Source organism: Bombina bombina, chromosome 10 (genome assembly GCF_027579735.1).
Source record: "Bombina bombina isolate aBomBom1 chromosome 10, aBomBom1.pri, whole genome shotgun sequence".
Lineage (NCBI taxonomy): Eukaryota > Metazoa > Chordata > Amphibia > Anura > Bombinatoridae > Bombina > Bombina bombina.
Window position 1 is genome coordinate 158405238 of NC_069508.1, and position 17211 is coordinate 158422448.

The 17211-nt window shown below is 39.7% G+C and overlaps 1 protein-coding gene across 1 annotated transcript in view; it reads right to left on the bottom strand.

Annotated features, from left to right (window-relative positions):
- Positions 1 to 520: 520 nt before the first annotated feature.
- The window catches only part of POMGNT1 (protein O-linked mannose N-acetylglucosaminyltransferase 1 (beta 1,2-)), a 104736-nt gene continuing 88045 nt past the window's right edge, over positions 521 to 17211 (bottom strand). The window contains exons 10-22 of the mRNA XM_053693418.1: positions 13009 to 13079; positions 12008 to 12083; positions 9657 to 9740; positions 8470 to 8511; positions 7678 to 7736; positions 7510 to 7582; positions 7125 to 7253; positions 6617 to 6742; positions 5335 to 5399; positions 2238 to 2282; positions 2014 to 2149; positions 1661 to 1770; positions 521 to 1000 (exon numbers count right to left, since the gene is read on the bottom strand). Of these exons, the coding sequence (XP_053549393.1) occupies positions 913 to 1000; positions 1661 to 1770; positions 2014 to 2149; positions 2238 to 2282; positions 5335 to 5399; positions 6617 to 6742; positions 7125 to 7253; positions 7510 to 7582; positions 7678 to 7736; positions 8470 to 8511; positions 9657 to 9740; positions 12008 to 12083; positions 13009 to 13079 (1104 nt within the window). The 3' untranslated portion in view covers positions 521 to 912. The remainder of the gene's footprint in view (positions 1001 to 1660; positions 1771 to 2013; positions 2150 to 2237; positions 2283 to 5334; positions 5400 to 6616; positions 6743 to 7124; positions 7254 to 7509; positions 7583 to 7677; positions 7737 to 8469; positions 8512 to 9656; positions 9741 to 12007; positions 12084 to 13008; positions 13080 to 17211) is intronic.

Sequence of the window (17211 nt, forward strand, 5' to 3'; positions counted from 1 at the left end):
TCATTTGCTGGGTCCCTGTAATGTCTTATACAGTGAGGTAAAGGTTTTTCAAAGGCTGGATAATTTGGGTCATGCATCACTACTAAACCACAAGACCTTGACTGATTGTTAAAAAAACTAACGGAAAAAAAAACACTATGTAATCAGCTTCACAGGAGGATTTTAGCACCCCCAAAACGTATCCTCTAAAGCTAAGAATGTGTACACAGCACCCAAGAGACATCTGCATTTACATTTCAAAGTGCAGGTGGCATAGACAGGTTGATAATGTGTAAGACAGTTTAGCCAAGAACCAGACAGACAGCAATAAGGCACGGCAGGAGCTCAGCCACTTTAGCAGGTGAACTGCTGCAAAGCAACATTCCCACAAACACTCAGAAATAAAATGTTACAAGATGGGGTTAATCTCACATAAGTAACCTTCCTCTTATCAACTCTCATGAGCTTCCGCTTTCAAGTCAGTTCCCACAATGCACACACTTCATACACACATCCAAGAAAATACAATGCTCAAATCATCCTCATTAATAAATAAAAGGGAGTTAAATTAATTACACATCCCCGCAATACAAAATCTTCCACTACCATTGCAATTGCTGAGGATCTGTTGCAGTTTAAGCATAAGGTTCAGTTTTTCCAACAGAAACATCACTGTCTTGTTTGTAGTCTTTGTTATAAGAGGAGTGATTTCTGTAGGGAAATTGTTCAGTTTCTCAGTCAACAAAATAAAAATTCACGGAAATGTCAGAGGACCAATGCATTACCAAAAAGTTCTAATTTTACAAAAGAATAATGCTACAGTCAGGATGGTTATGTCCCATAACCCGAGTGTCATCTGGAACAGGAGTTACTCTTATCAATCCCATAACATAGAATGTCAGTTTTAGGACAGCTTTCTGGGGCCGCCATATTTCAGGACTGGTCTACTCCTGCGACAGCAGCGTCCTCTTTGGGAGGAGGTTCCAAGTAAATAGGGGTCACAGAGGGGGGCTTCTTAACTCTGCGGAAAAGAAAAAACAAAAAAAAGCAAAAAAACAACAAGACCAGATTTTAATTATTGCAATCATTTTACTAGTTTTGCATTGTTTTTTTTCAAATGCCCTTTTAATCATAGAAAATTATTCAGTAAATAAGTCAATGAAGCAAATCACAGGTGACACAAAACGTACTGAAGTATCCTCAGGGTGTAATCATTTTTGCTAGTGTATTAGTTCTCTTACACTACCCAGTCAGTGTCCAAGGATTACCCAGTAATAGACACGGTATAAGTATACAGGGACATTCCAAGAACCAGGCCTGCTGCTGTGTTCTGGAACTGCTGCAAGGAACCAACAGTGTTTTTAACCAACAGTGTGTGCTATCTCATGGGCAAACAAAAGTCACAAAGTTGTGCCACAAAACAGCAGACAGAGGCTCTGGGTGGACCAAACTGCACTACAATGCATATCCTGCTATTATAGAGGAGACTATTTAATATAAAAAGCAAGTCCACTAGAGAGGGTTTAAATCAGACGTTGACAAATTTGTTTGAAGTGGAGAAACAAGATTGAGAGGAGCCCCCTGTAAATGGTTATAAAATATCTATATTCTCTGGCTACAGTGAGACACATTGAGGCCAACACAGTCTGAGTGACCTAGAGCAAAAGATAATGTTACTTACGCAAAAGGAGAAAAAGGGACCCCGACCACCACAAAGTGATTCTTCTTTCGAAAGAGGCGCCAAACTCCTTTGTGATTCCCTCGGACATCAAGGTCCCAGATATGTAGGCACTTTGGGGGAATATAAACAAGTTTATGGGAAGCTGTGAGCAGAAATAAACACAAACTGACAGACTAGCAGGACATGAGATTGCATCCATGAGGATTCCATTTTTGGCCGGAATATACCCTCAATTGTATATATACACGAAGCATACAGAAAACAACTAATATACCTTTAGGTCTTTATGAAATTGTATGTACACACCAAGTTTCAAGGGGCATGCAGAGTTTGGGTGCAACTAGGGACAGTACCTTTGCGACCTGAGTCCAGGTGTTGAAGTCTGCTTCCTGCTCCATCCTGATATACATGACATAGGTTTTATGCTCTGAGTCTGGGATGAACGAATCCTCACACGGGTTTTTGCTGTGATCTAGCACCACTGCCTCACTGAAAGTAGTAACGTCGTCTCATGAGGGCTCTTTTCACAAAGTCAGTGCAAGATATTGTATAGCAGCAACAGAAGAACAGTACATACCTCAGTAGCCTATGGATTTCTAGCTCATATGCATCCTTCTTCAAGCTAGGGCCCATCATTAAAATAAAAAAAAAATAAAAAAAAGGAAAATAATTACATTGGCAAACAAATTTGAATTATATTTATCAGGTCTCTGTTCAGTTGTTTGCTGCCGTTAATACCATTTTTCAGTTTCTTAGGTTACCATATGCCTCTGCAGTCGAGATAAGGACCATGGGAATGAGGATTTAGGCAGATGGACCAATGCTGTTAGATTGCCAATCTGAGTTTGCTATTGCAATACTAGGTTACAGGTGTGTGTCATGTTTGTGGCTCAGCTACAGTCTGAAAATCAGTGACTCCGATACAAGGCTGCTGTATTTGGGAAGGTTTCAAGACACTGGAATTCTCAGAGTTTCTGCACTTTGACATATTTAGACTAAATTTCTTATAAGCAGTTACATAAAACTGGGCACATTTCTCTAAATTCTGACAATGTATTTTTAACAGAACATCTTAAGTCACTATCATTTTGTTTTATCTTTAAACTTTCATAACAGTTACCCCAATTTCCAAAGATAAGGTAAGCTAACACAAAATCAAAATGGAGTTTAGAGTAGAGTAATGTATGAGAGGGCACACAAAGGCCTTTAACTACAACGAGAGCCGTACTGCTGCTCAGGCCTCGCCACGAGAGCCGTACTGCTGCTCAGGCCTCGCCACGAGAGCCGTACTGCTGCTCAGGCCTCGCCACGAGAGCCGTACTGCTGCTCAGGCCTCGCCACGAGAGCCGTACTGCTGCTCAGGCCTCGCCACGAGAGCCGTACTGCTGCTCAGGCCTCGCCACGAGAGCCGTACTGCTGCTCAGGCCTCGCCACGAGAGCCGTACTGCTGCTCAGGCCTCGCCACGAGAGCCGTACTGCTGCTCAGGCCTCGCCACGAGAGCCGTACTGCTGCTCAGGCCTCGCCACGAGAGCCGTACTGCTGCTCAGGCCTCGCCACGAGAGCCGTACTGCTGCTCAGGCCTCGCCACGAGAGCCGTACTGCTGCTCAGGCCTCGCCACGAGAGCCGTACTGCTGCTCAGGCCTCGCCACGAGAGCCGTACTGCTGCTCAGGCCTCGCCACGAGAGCCGTACTGCTGCTCAGGCCTCGCCACGAGAGCCGTACTGCTGCTCAGGCCTCGCCACGAGAGCCGTACTGCTGCTCAGGCCTCGCCACGAGAGCCGTACTGCTGCTCAGGCCTCGCCACGAGAGCCGTACTGCTGCTCAGGCCTCGCCACGAGAGCCGTACTGCTGCTCAGGCCTCGCCACGAGAGCCGTACTGCTGCTCAGGCCTCGCCACGAGAGCCGTACTGCTGCTCAGGCCTCGCCACGAGAGCCGTACTGCTGCTCAGGCCTCGCCACGAGAGCCGTACTGCTGCTCAGGCCTCGCCACGAGAGCCGTACTGCTGCTCAGGCCTCGCCACGAGAGCCGTACTGCTGCTCAGGCCTCGCCACGAGAGCCGTACTGCTGCTCAGGCCTCGCCACGAGAGCCGTACTGCTGCTCAGGCCTCGCCACGAGAGCCGTACTGCTGCTCAGGCCTCGCCACGAGAGCCGTACTGCTGCTCAGGCCTCGCCACGAGAGCCGTACTGCTGCTCAGGCCTCGCCACGAGAGCCGTACTGCTGCTCAGGCCTCGCCACGAGAGCCGTACTGCTGCTCAGGCCTCGCCACGAGAGCCGTACTGCTGCTCAGGCCTCGCCACGAGAGCCGTACTGCTGCTCAGGCCTCGCCACGAGAGCCGTACTGCTGCTCAGGCCTCGCCACGAGAGCCGTACTGCTGCTCAGGCCTCGCCACGAGAGCCGTACTGCTGCTCAGGCCTCGCCACGAGAGCCGTACTGCTGCTCAGGCCTCGCCACGAGAGCCGTACTGCTGCTCAGGCCTCGCCACGAGAGCCGTACTGCTGCTCAGGCCTCGCCACGAGAGCCGTACTGCTGCTCAGGCCTCGCCACGAGAGCCGTACTGCTGCTCAGGCCTCGCCACGAGAGCCGTACTGCTGCTCAGGCCTCGCCACGAGAGCCGTACTGCTGCTCAGGCCTCGCCACGAGAGCCGTACTGCTGCTCAGGCCTCGCCACGAGAGCCGTACTGCTGCTCAGGCCTCGCCACGAGAGCCGTACTGCTGCTCAGGCCTCGCCACGAGAGCCGTACTGCTGCTCAGGCCTCGCCACGAGAGCCGTACTGCTGCTCAGGCCTCGCCACGAGAGCCGTACTGCTGCTCAGGCCTCGCCACGAGAGCCGTACTGCTGCTCAGGCCTCGCCACGAGAGCCGTACTGCTGCTCAGGCCTCGCCACGAGAGCCGTACTGCTGCTCAGGCCTCGCCACGAGAGCCGTACTGCTGCTCAGGCCTCGCCACGAGAGCCGTACTGCTGCTCATGCCTCGCCACGAGAGCCGTACTGCTGCTCATGCCTCGCCACAACTGTACTGCTGCTCATGCCTCACCACAACTGTATTTCTACTTGTGCCCCATAAGAATGCCACTAAAGGTGCGATTCTTCTGTGTGTCCACTCACATCTGAATACATGCCAAGGTCACCCTCTGCCTGGCACATTGAGCTAAATGAGATTACACACAACATCATTTACTGTATCTCTGCTATTCCAGCAAGGCATCTGTCAGTTAGAAGGTGTTATGGTATGTACTGAGGGGGCAGTGATGCACTGTAATACCCTACTCCTGTGTCCCTTGTTTATAGAAGTACAAAAAAAAAAATGAAACATGCATACGCCAAACAAGAGACTCCTGGACTGGTTTCACAAGACCCTTGACCTATAAGTAACCAGTTGGAGGTTTTTTTTTTGTTTTTTTTGTTTGTTTGTTTGTTGTTGGGTTTTATTTGGGGGGGGGGGGTGAAATGAACTGTAGAAGAGATTAAAAGCATATGGCTGACCGAAAAGGGTTAACATTACTCTGTAAGTAGTTGATATATCTCTGTGCCTAGAACTGCACAACAAATATTTAGTGCAGAAGAGAACAGAGTACCGTTATGTGAAAACAATCACAAATTAGTGAGATAAATGCTAGATGCTTTATTCCAGCAGTATACAATAAAAGATATGTTCTGTCTAGCCATACCTCTCCACATTGCTTAGCTGCACATTCGGAATGGTATTGAACTTGTGCTTTTTAAAATAAGCTTCCTGTAGAGAAGGAAAAAAAAAACATTTTATTTTTGAAAAATATCTGGGATTCAAAATAAAATGTTTTATCTGGGTTTTTTTAATAAAACTTCTTTAGTAAAGTGTATTAAGGAACAACCTTTTGTATAAAACTAGGGATTTATACACATTTTTAGATAAAGGACTACACCTTGTACTGGAGCTAGTAACAGGAGATGCTTGTTTAGGTCCTGCTATGGTCTTACCAGGTAAAAGAATATGCCAGGGTGTTTCTGTTGACTTTAATTACACAAGATTTTACCATATGATCAATCCAAATGTGGAATAGTCAATCAGAATAAAGCAACGCACTGTGTCACACTGCATAAATCAGTTCCGAGTCATTTCACAGCTATTTACCTCCAATCAAAAAGTATTAAAAAAAATATCCACTTACTAAGAAACATGCAAAGTCGCATTGCTTACATGGGAGAAATACCTGCTGTCCCTTAAAGGGCCACTGTAAGTAAATATTTTCTATGCCTGTTACTAACTACCCCAAATACACTTTTTATCAATAGCATTTCATTAACATATCTCTACCGTATATCAGAAATCTTGTCTGCAAATTTAATTGTTTTCCAAACCCACTCCGTGAGTATCCTTTGCTCTGTACCAATCCGTTTACAATACCTAGGTTTCAAAATGGCGCTTTAAACACAAAGTTATTGGTTTAAGTATTTTGAACACACAGTGCTGAAAATAGTGGGCAGGATAACGTGACATCATCGGCGAATAAAAGATAACTTTTAGAACGTTATGAAACTTCGTTTTGGAGAAAATATAGGTCAGTAGGGTTTAATTAATGTTTATTAACTTTAATATGTTAGTTGTTTAGCTTAAAAATTATAACAGAAAGTAATCCTTTAAGGGGATCCTGCTGGCACATGATTACAGAAGCTGTCTATGGGTCAAATAAACAATTTAACACTCATTTGCAACTAGTAACTCCATCTTTACAGGTCTATGGACAGTTAACGTTAAATGTGCTCTAGCATCATCCTTGGTTAGGAAACGCTTAAGAGGACACAGATATCGCACCCAAAATCCGCCATATATTCAAACATTTTCCAACAAACAATAGGAGAAGTTAAAAACAGCCTTATAACTTCTTAGAAAATACCTCAATCTATGCAAAGTTACCCCCATAACCCGAGCGAGCGAACCAGCATTCAGCAGAGAAAATTATTTTAACTCACATGGAAATAGCCGTTCATGTTCAGACCAACAATGCCAAAATGATACGATCTGGAGACATCTGGGATGAGACACTCCCTGCCCTTTCGTTGTTCTGGCATTCGCATCCACATATCCCAGTCCCACAACTAGAACAAACATCAGCAAGAAAGTAGACACATTGAGTATGACTGTAGCAGCACAGCTCCGATAAGAGGACACAATGAGAGACTGACGTTCATACTTCACTTTGTAGCTACAGAGACACAATTCATCATGTATCTGTATAGTAAAGGATACCACTGGTGGGGATTATAGGTCACCCATGTGTGTCTATAGGTAGCTAAATTAGCAATGGAGTAATTTATTCTAAACACAAATCATTTTGCAGAGAGGAGATACACGGTAAAGAACCAAAATCAGTTCAGCTCCAAAACAAAAGAATTGTTTTTGCCAGTCAGCCTCTCAGTAATTAGTTTGACCAGACCACAAGCCGATTAAAACACAAAACATTATTTGGCATTCACTTGCTTTTTCTGGAGTTGGCCACTTTGGTTCCAATTCATCCTTGTAGAGGTTTTTTCTTAAAACCCACCCCAAGCCTGGCATGGTCTCCACCCTGTAGAGAAGAGATGGATCCTCTGCAGTGTGCTCATATCCCTGAAAAACAAAGAATCCATCTGGGAATCATTCTGAGAACAGGAAATACTAAATGTACTACAAGTGCTGTAGAAAGCTGATCTAGAGACACAGAAGTTAAATTCTATAACTACCCACTACAGTGATAAAGGGGCGCGATTTCTGCTTTTCCCATGCTCATTTATCCTGTTACTATTGCACCATAATAAATAAATATGCCAAACTCGATGTGACATTGCAACCACAAAAAAAAAAACACTGTATCACAGCTGCCAACCTGATCATTCCATGCAGAGATGCAGTACAGGCTCTCATCTTCTTCCAGTAGGTGTATAGTCTGACTCAGGAAGCTGCAACGTCACAATGTGGGCGATATCTGTTACAGATATTTGACAATGGGAGAGATTATTTTTTAGTAAATGTGAAAGAACGAACTTAAACCTACCTGAAAAAATCTATTGAAATGTCCAAATCTTCTTCAAGTACAATTACAAACTTGGCATCCTTTACATGAAAAAGCAGAAGAAAATGTTAAAGGACCACTCAATGCAGTAGAATTAGATAACTAACAAGTGCATAATAAAAAGACAATGATTTAACACCCTCTCTGAATTTCAAATAAGCAGTACATTTTTTTTCTGACAAATGTTTTTTTTTTTCTACCATTTACCGGCCCCCTGTATCATGTGACAGACATCAGCCAATCACAGACTAGTATACGTATACCCTGTGAGTTTGTGCACATGCTCAGTAGGATCTTCTTCCCCAAAAGGTGTGAATATAAAAAGACTGTGCAAAATTTGATAATGGAAGTAAATTGGAAAGTGTCTTAAAACTGCATGCTCTATTTAAATCAAAAAAGTTTATTTTGACTTGAGTGTCCCTTTAAATTGTGTATGTGACACAAGACATATTAATTAATATCACTCAGTTAAGTATCTGTAGGTGAAATAAATGTGTTGTATAGCAAAATATTAAACTAGAAAGATTATTTTCTTCAAACTACACTGAAGATCAAGTTTATTAGGAAAATGTGTGAAATAACAGACGTCATGCAATGCTTTTTAAAAGAATCCACTTGATAACTTAAAGCAACATAAATAGCAGCAGACAATTCATGTGTTTTTTCCTCAAATCGGACTATAGTTGTAGTTGGGTTTCGGTGCAGAAATTGTGATAAACACTTAATGAATGTGAAGAAACAAAAGCTACAGCGGTAAGTAAGGTTGTTACTCACGGGATGCAGGTTAAATGTGGCCGTCAAACTGGCTTTGTAATGCTGAAAATAAAACAAAAAAAATACATTAACAATTATTACTTAAAAGGGGCAAGAATAGTCTTAAAATGACATGCTCTAATTTATTGGGGCCCTGCAAAGCTATGGGTTTAATCACTGTAAAGTGGTTAAACAAATAGTTAAAGTACAACTGCTGGTCCTGAGTGGAGACTGCCACCCAATCAGCAGCAGTAGTCGCACAATTGGGTCATGTGACTACTGCTGCTGAATGGATCAAACTCCTGGTCCACTTGAGACCATCTGCGCTCTGCAGCTCCCAAAACAGTCCTTTAATCTGTATAACCCCTTTAAAGGGGTTAAACGCATAGCATTGCAGGGTTGCTAGAGTTCCAATTACAAATTGTAACAAACTAGATAATGTAATTTGACCACTAGAAGGTTGCTTTAATGGATTCCTTTGCTATCCCCATTATAAACCATGAAAATAGGGGTTGACCGATGTGATCCTTTGAAGCCAGCCATATGTTTTTGTAGGAATTCGTATACAGTAAATGAAAAATAATAAAAATTAGTAAGAGCCAGCAGGAGCTGTGTCAAGTCTTGTACTGAAGGAGGGTTCCTGAAGGTTTACGTCTGGTTACTAACTTTACATAACGTTACATAGATCTATACATTTCTTTGCTGGCTACTAAAACAAAGTGTGTGACTGGTTCATTTGTTTGATATAAATCTGTGTGCCCTGTATTGCAGGATTAAAACAAAATATTGCCATCATTTTGGTTTACAAAGCATATGAGTAGCATTTATATACCATTACTAACAGTCGTGAGATTCCTGCTGCAGCATTGTCAGTGGTGATGATCAATGTCACTGACTCAGTTGTCGTCATCAGTATATAATTTAGGGTGAAGACGAGCTCTAGGGTTTGTGCTTAGGGAGAAAACCAGATTATGTAGAATCTTGTTAGGCAAAGAGTCAACTCTGGTTCCCTGAGATGGTGCAATGCATTGTGAAGCAAAAAGAAGCAGTCCACCCAGGCTTACGAAGGGAATGTGGCAAAATAATGCTCAACATTGAAGCTACAACACTGCAGTGCTGCAATATGCCGACTTGGCATGTTCCTATCAATTAACGCATGCTTATTGGGTATAGCAGCTTAAAGTGGGTATGCGAGGGGGGATTGTTACCTGGGACACACGTGCATTCTTGATGCTTATAGGTGTATGCTGGATGCCTTTCAGCCCATAAAGCTCCACAACATCCATTGGTTCCTGCAAACAGGCAAGTAAGTTTAATGCACTTAGTAAACCTTTTCACGAATACAACAGATCACGATGTGAGACTTTGTACAGTTAAAGCACAACTTAACTTTTCTCTACATATAATGGGATCAATGCTATTTTACAGGAAAGTTATTGTATATTAACATAAACAATATGAGATCTTGTTATGGATTTATAGCCATATACTACTTGCTTTGGATTTATAGCCATATGCTGCTTGCTTTGGATTTATAGCCATATGCTGCTTGCTTTGGATTTATAGCCATATGCTGCTTGCTTTGGATTTATAGCCATATGCTGCTTGCTTTGGATTTATAGCCATATGCTGCTTGCTTTGGATTTATAGCCATATGCTGCTTGCTTTGGATTTATAGCCATATGCTGCTTGCTTTGGATTTATAGCCATATACTACTTGCTTTGGATTTATAGCCATATGCTGCTTGCTTTGGATTTATAGCCATATACTACTTGCTTTGGATTTATAGCCATATGCTGCTTGCTTTGGATTTATAGCCATATACTACTTGCTTTGGATTTATAGCCATATACTACTTGCTTTGGATTTATAGCCATATGCTGCTTGCTTTGGATTTATAGCCATATGCTGCTTGCTTTGGATTTATAGCCATATGCTGCTTGCTTTGGATTTATAGCCATATGCTGCTTGCTTTGGATTTATAGCCATATACTACTTGCTTTGGATTTATAGCCATATGCTGCTTGCTTTGGATTTATAGCCATATGCTGCTTGCTTTGGATTTATAGCCATATACTACTTGCTTTGGATTTATAGCCATATACTACTTGCTTTGGATTTATAGCCATATGCTGCTTGCTTTGGATTTATAGCCATATGCTGCTTGCTTTGGATTTATAGCCATATGCTGCTTGCTTTGGATTTATAGCCATATGCTGCTTGCTTTGGATTTATAGCCATATACTGCTTGCTTTGGATTTATAGCCATATACTGCTTGCTTTGGATTTATAGCCATATACTGCTTGCTTTGGATTTATAGCCATATACTGCTTGCTTTGGATTTATAGCCATATACTGCTTGCTTTGGATTTATAGCCATATACTGCTTGCTTTGGATTTATAGCCATATACTGCTTGCTTTGGATTTATAGCCATATACTGCTTGCTTTGGATTTATAGCCATATACTGCTTGCTTTGGATTTATAGCCATATACTGCTTGCTTTGGATTTATAGCCATACATATTACTTGCTTTAGCTGGGTATATGCATCATATTGAGAACTAAGCCAAGGTGTCTGTAATCATACAGATATAATAAGTGTATTCATTAGAACAATTATAGTGATGCCTTTTCTAAATAAATGTATAAATTATAGATATGCAATTATCACAATAAATAGGAGAAAGTGTTGTTACAAACAACAGCCAGATCTGTACCAGCTGTGCATCGCTTATTGGAACTGCTTTTTATTTACATATTCAGACCTTCCTGTGAGTTGTAGGTGAGGTCACTTGGCTTTTTTAAATATCATTACAGTATAAAGTGGCTTCCTGACAACAAGTTTATTTATAGACAAGCTAAAAGTGATATTCTTTATACGGCACATAAGTAGGGAGGGTTCTTACATATAAACTCATAAGAGGAAAACGGAAGAGCAACAGTAAAATGCTATAATGCTGGGGGTCTTAAACCTATGTATATGGAGGACTGGTCTCGGCCACATAACATTACACTTCTGCTAAAAATAATGCCTCACATCATAATCATATTTTTAGATAATAGAAAATGAGTTACTTTTAATGAACTTAATGCAATGATAAAATAAAAACTGCATTTTCTATACTAAATTACGGACATCTGTTTTCTGCTCAGTGGTGCCAGAGGCCCCATATAAGCCTCAGACTGTACAATAATAAAATACTCTAATGCATTAGTACAAATGCATGTAAGTAACGTAAGGCTCCAGCATTGGCGCAATAAGTTCTAATCCTGCAGAGAAACCAGTTCTGAAGAGAACACGTTATTGGCAGCAACATTGCCGCTTCTGGTTGGTTCAATGGCCCTGTCCTGCACAGAAGTGGTAATGCACTCCGGTGCCCGAGTATGGCTAGCAAAGGGTTAACTAGCTAGTCATGCACAAGCATTTGTGCAATTATAAAAACCACTAATGCTTTAGGGCATTTTATTTCATTACATCCCATATGTTTTAGGCATAATATATGTGGGAATATTTGTGTCATTGTTGCACATTTCTAATATACAAAATAGTGTTACCTCATAGTATCCATCTATAAAGACCGTTATCATCTGTGGGGTGACTCCCTGTGCAGACAATAAAGACCGCAGCATCCTATAAACAGCAAATAATTTTTTACTTTCTAACACATATTTTGTTCACATTATTTCAACATTAAAAAAGAATTTTCAGCTCAAAATTAAATCCTTACAACACGTCAGAAGCAGAGAGCTTTAAAGGGGCATGAATGTCATGATATAGCATCCAATGTACTTGTTATCAAAAGTACTTTGTTCTCTTCTTATACTTTGTTTAAAAGGCATACCTATGTATGCTCAAGAGCAGCAATGCACTACCGAGAGCAAGCTGGTGGCTACATACATATGTCTTGTCATTAGCTCAACAGATGTACTCCGCTAGCTCACAGTAGTACATTGCTGTTCTAGAGCAGACTGTTTTTAACCCTTTGCAGGGATTAAACACTAAGAACCAGATTACACGTGGCGCGGGTTAGCGAGCGTATTACAAGTTGAAAGTAAATGGTTTGTGCGAGAGTGTACCTGAAGCATGCTACAGGTACAATCTCGCACAAATCATTTACTTTCAACTTGTAATACGCTCGCTAACCCGCGCCACGTGTAATATATATATATCTTTATTTTAATGTATATATGTTGTGCTTGGTGCACATTTATTCTTAGCCCTAATCCTAAATCAGTTGAGCTAAACGCTCAGCGATGTACGTTTATTTTCAACTTGTAATATGCGCGCAAGTTTGCGCAGTTGCAATATTGCAATATCGTACCCATGCTAATGTTGGCACGCCATTTGTAATCTAGCCCATAGTTAGATGCAAGCAATAGTGCAACAGAAATGCGCTAACACATTACAGCATTTTCCTTTTGTACTTGTATGTATCTGTGGTTATAGTGTATGCAAATTAACTGTTATGCCAGACTGGTGCAGATGCCTGGGAACAAGATCTAACAGCACAATTCACTGATCCTATGCTGCATGCGTTAGTTACTTCACGGCTCACCTGTACAAGTAATTGGGTCTGTTCCCAGCAATTACAGCCACTGGCACGTTGGAGACTTTATTTTCTTTTAGCTGAACAGGTAAATACAATAAACAAATAAGTGGTCAGGGCAATATTTAAATAATCTTTATACAAACGTGAGACTCAGAGGCAACGACACCATCCCAGTGATACGTTATAGCCTCTCATGCCATACACTAACCACACATACAGCTAGATTACGAGTTTTGTGTTATGAGGGGTGCGGTACTAACTTGCACGTTATTGTCACCGCTCACTTACCTACAGCACTGGTATTACAGGTTTTTCTAAACCCGGCGTTATTAGGCAAGGAGTGAGTGTAGAGCAAAATTGAGCTCCATACCGCACTATAATACCAGCGCTGCTTAAGTCGGCGGTGAGCTGTTTTTACATACTTGTGCACGATTTCCCCATAGACATCAATGGGGAGAGCCGGCTGAGAAAAAGTCCAACACCTGCAATAAAGCAGCGTAAAGCTCCGTAACGCAGCCCCATTGTTTCCTAAGGGGAAACTACATTTATGTTTACACCCAACATGAACCCCAAGTCTAAACACCCCTAATCTTACACTTATTAAGCCCTAACCTACCGCCCCAGACATCGACATCTACATTATACTTATTAAGCCCTAATCTGCTGCCCCAAACATCGCAGACACCTACATAATTATATTAACCCCTAATCTGCCACTATAATAAACATATTAACCCCTAAACCGCCGTACTCCCGCATCGCAAACACTAGTTAAATATTATTAACCCCTAATCTGCCGCCCCTATACTAAAATGTAATAACCCCTAAACCTAAGCCTAACCCTAACACCCCCTAACAAATATAATTAAAATAAAATATAAATAAAACCTACTATCATTACCTAAATTATTCCTATTTAAAAATAAATACTTACCTATAAAATAAACCCTAAACTAGCTACAATATAACTAATAGTTACATTGTAGCTATCTTAGGGTTTATTTTTATTTTACAGGTAAGTTTGTATTTATTTTAACTAGGTAGAATAGTTAGTAAATAGTTAATAACTATTTAATAACTACCTAGCTAAAATAAATACAAATTTACCTGTAAAATAAAACCTAACCTAAGTTACACTAACACCTAACCTTACACTACAATTAAATTACCTAAATTAAATACAATTAACTAAACTACAACAAAAAAAAACCCCACTAAAATTACAGAAAATAAAAAACAAATTACAAGATCTTTAAACTAAACTAATTACACCTAATCTAATAGCCCTATCAAAATAAAAAAAAAACTAGCCTAAACTAAACTACCAATAGCCCTTAAAAGGGCCTTTTGTGGGGCATTGCCCCAAAGAAGTCAGCTCTTTTACCTGAAAAAAAAATACAAACAACCCCCCCCAACAGTAAAAGCCACCCCACACACAAACAACCCCCCAAATAAAACCCTAACTAAAAAAAATCTAAGCTCCCCATTGCCCTGAAAAGGGCATTTGGATGGGCATTGCCCTGAAAAGGGCATTTAGCTCTATGGCGGCCCAAAGCCCTAACCTTAAAATAAAACCCACCCAATAAACCCTTAAAAAAAGAAAATGTATGCTTACCTGATAAATGTATTTCTTTTTTGACACGATAAGTCCACGGATCATCTAAATTACTAATGGGATATTCACCTCCTGAAAAAAAGAATGCCGAGATACAGCGCTACACTACCCCCAAAAGAGGGTTGTGTTGCTAAAGATGGTGTCCACGACTATAGAAATATATATTAATATGAATATATTGATAAAAATATATATATATATATTATATAAAACGTTAAACCGTTAAAAAAGGTTATGGGTGTGAAATACAATTTTAGAAATATTATAAAATTAACAATAGTTTTATTAACATAAAATTACAATTAAAATAGGTATCCAAACTGATGGAATGTCCCATACAATGTTCAAGGAGTACTGGCCCATACAAAATCCAATTAGTAACGTCCCATACAGAAATGTCCAAAAAACAGTAGGTGTCCCCAAAAATATAATAAGTAAAAAGTCCAAAGTTGAGTGTCTAAAAATTATGTGTAAGTGGCAATCCAAATTTTTTTTTTTCACCTGGATTGGAGTTTTCAAATATATATATATATATATATATATATATATATATATATATATATTTGAAAACTCCAATCCAGGTGAAAAAAATCAAATAATTGTGAAAAAATATATGAAAAAAAGATAAAAAATAAAAATATAAAAATATATGAGTTGTGATCAGCAACTTATATAGGAAAAATATATATATATATATATATATATAATAATAATAATAATAATAATAATAATAATAATAATAATAATAAGTTGACCTCTCAGGGACCAGTCTTGAGAAAGGTCCCTGAGGACCGAAACGCGTTGGCTATACACTGGTATTGCAGCTCAGAATATATCTGGTGAGTAGAATACTTATATTGCTTTTTTATGGCACTATGTCCATTTTCTGTACACTTTTTTAGGTACAGGAGGATATCCCAATACATTGATAACCCTTTGAGAAGAGGAACATCAACCCAGCACCTTATACATTCACATTTGGAGCTATTCACAACCCATATATTGTTTATTTGAACACAATTATTTGACTATTGCACTTCATAATTTTCATACATTTTTCTTCATAAGGTTTTACCAATTTGTAAGGACTTTCATAAGCCTTTTTTGTTTATTTTTTAGGTGTACACCTTCACTAGATCAAATTATTATTATTATATTTATTTTTTTCCTATATGGGTTGCTGATCACAATTCATATATTTTGTCACAATTATTTGATTTTTTCACCTGGATACATATATTGATTTTATAGTTATTGTTCAATAAAAGTTATGTTTTAAGTAAATCTTTTTTGAATAGAAACTTTTTTGGTCCTGAATGTGAGTTCATTATTGTCCTTTACTCAAATCAGGGACGGGAGTGCTACTCAAGTGCACTATTTCCAGTCTTGATCCCTTCCTTTGGGCTCTAGACTATATATATATATATATATGAGTCTAGAGCCCAAAGGAAGGGATCAAGACTGGAAATAGTGCACTTGAGTAGCACTCCCGTCCCTGATTTGAGTAAAGGACAATAATGAACTCACATTCAGGACCAAAAAAGTTTCTATTCAAAAAAGATTTACTTAAAACATAACTTTTATTGAACAATAACTATAAAATCAATATATGTATGTGTGTGCTTTAAAAACACATAGGAAACTGGATTGTGAATATTGGCTAATCGTCAATTGGCAACCTAGTTATACTGTTCTAGGGGGCACCTCTAGTGGGTCCCACTTAATTTGTATATATATATATATATATATATATATATATATATATAGGTACTTGTTTATATTTTGTATCATACGCTGGGGGTGGATTGGGGTGCTTCACAATGAGTTCACACCTAGGCGCTGTATACAGTACTTGCTGGGTTTGTGGTTAGGCTAGTCAAATGTGTAATTCAGGTTTGGCGTATGGAATGTCTGGTATAATAGTTGTCAAATTGACTTTTTCCAGACCCCTCTACTCCGGTCTGGTTTAGTATATTAGACTTCAGACTCTCTGGTAATGTAATAAATTATACGTTGGTTATTAGGCTTCTGTGAGTGTCCTAATATCTCATAAAATACTTTTAGACTTTATGTCTTATGGGTAGAGATATATGAGCCAGGAATTAAATTAGAGTATCTTTTACAACTTATTAAGGCATGTAATACTGATGGTGCCTAGAGGTCTTTGTCACTTTTATTTCAAGTGCAGTCAGTTAATAATAATACCAATGGGTTTGATAGCAGATTTTGTTAAAATAATTATAATACTAGCTTCCAAATGGTACACAGGGTCTATGTTATGCTTTATTTGCAGCTGTAAAACGTATACATTTTAGGATGAAGGATTGGATTTACTTAATTGAACTGGAATTTGCTTGGTGCAATATAATTTTTCTTTCTTTTTTCTTTGTATATTATGTATCAATTTCTGGTTTTAATATCTATTAACATATATGATCTAAATTGACCTGTTGTTTGATCCACATCTTAGGGTGTTTGGTGTAAAAAAAATTTGATTTTGAGTCTTATATTTGACTGTTGTAAAACTGTAATGAATTTATTTTGTATTGTTTTATTTTTTTCCCCTTATTTTTGTATAGGCGATTTAGTGATTG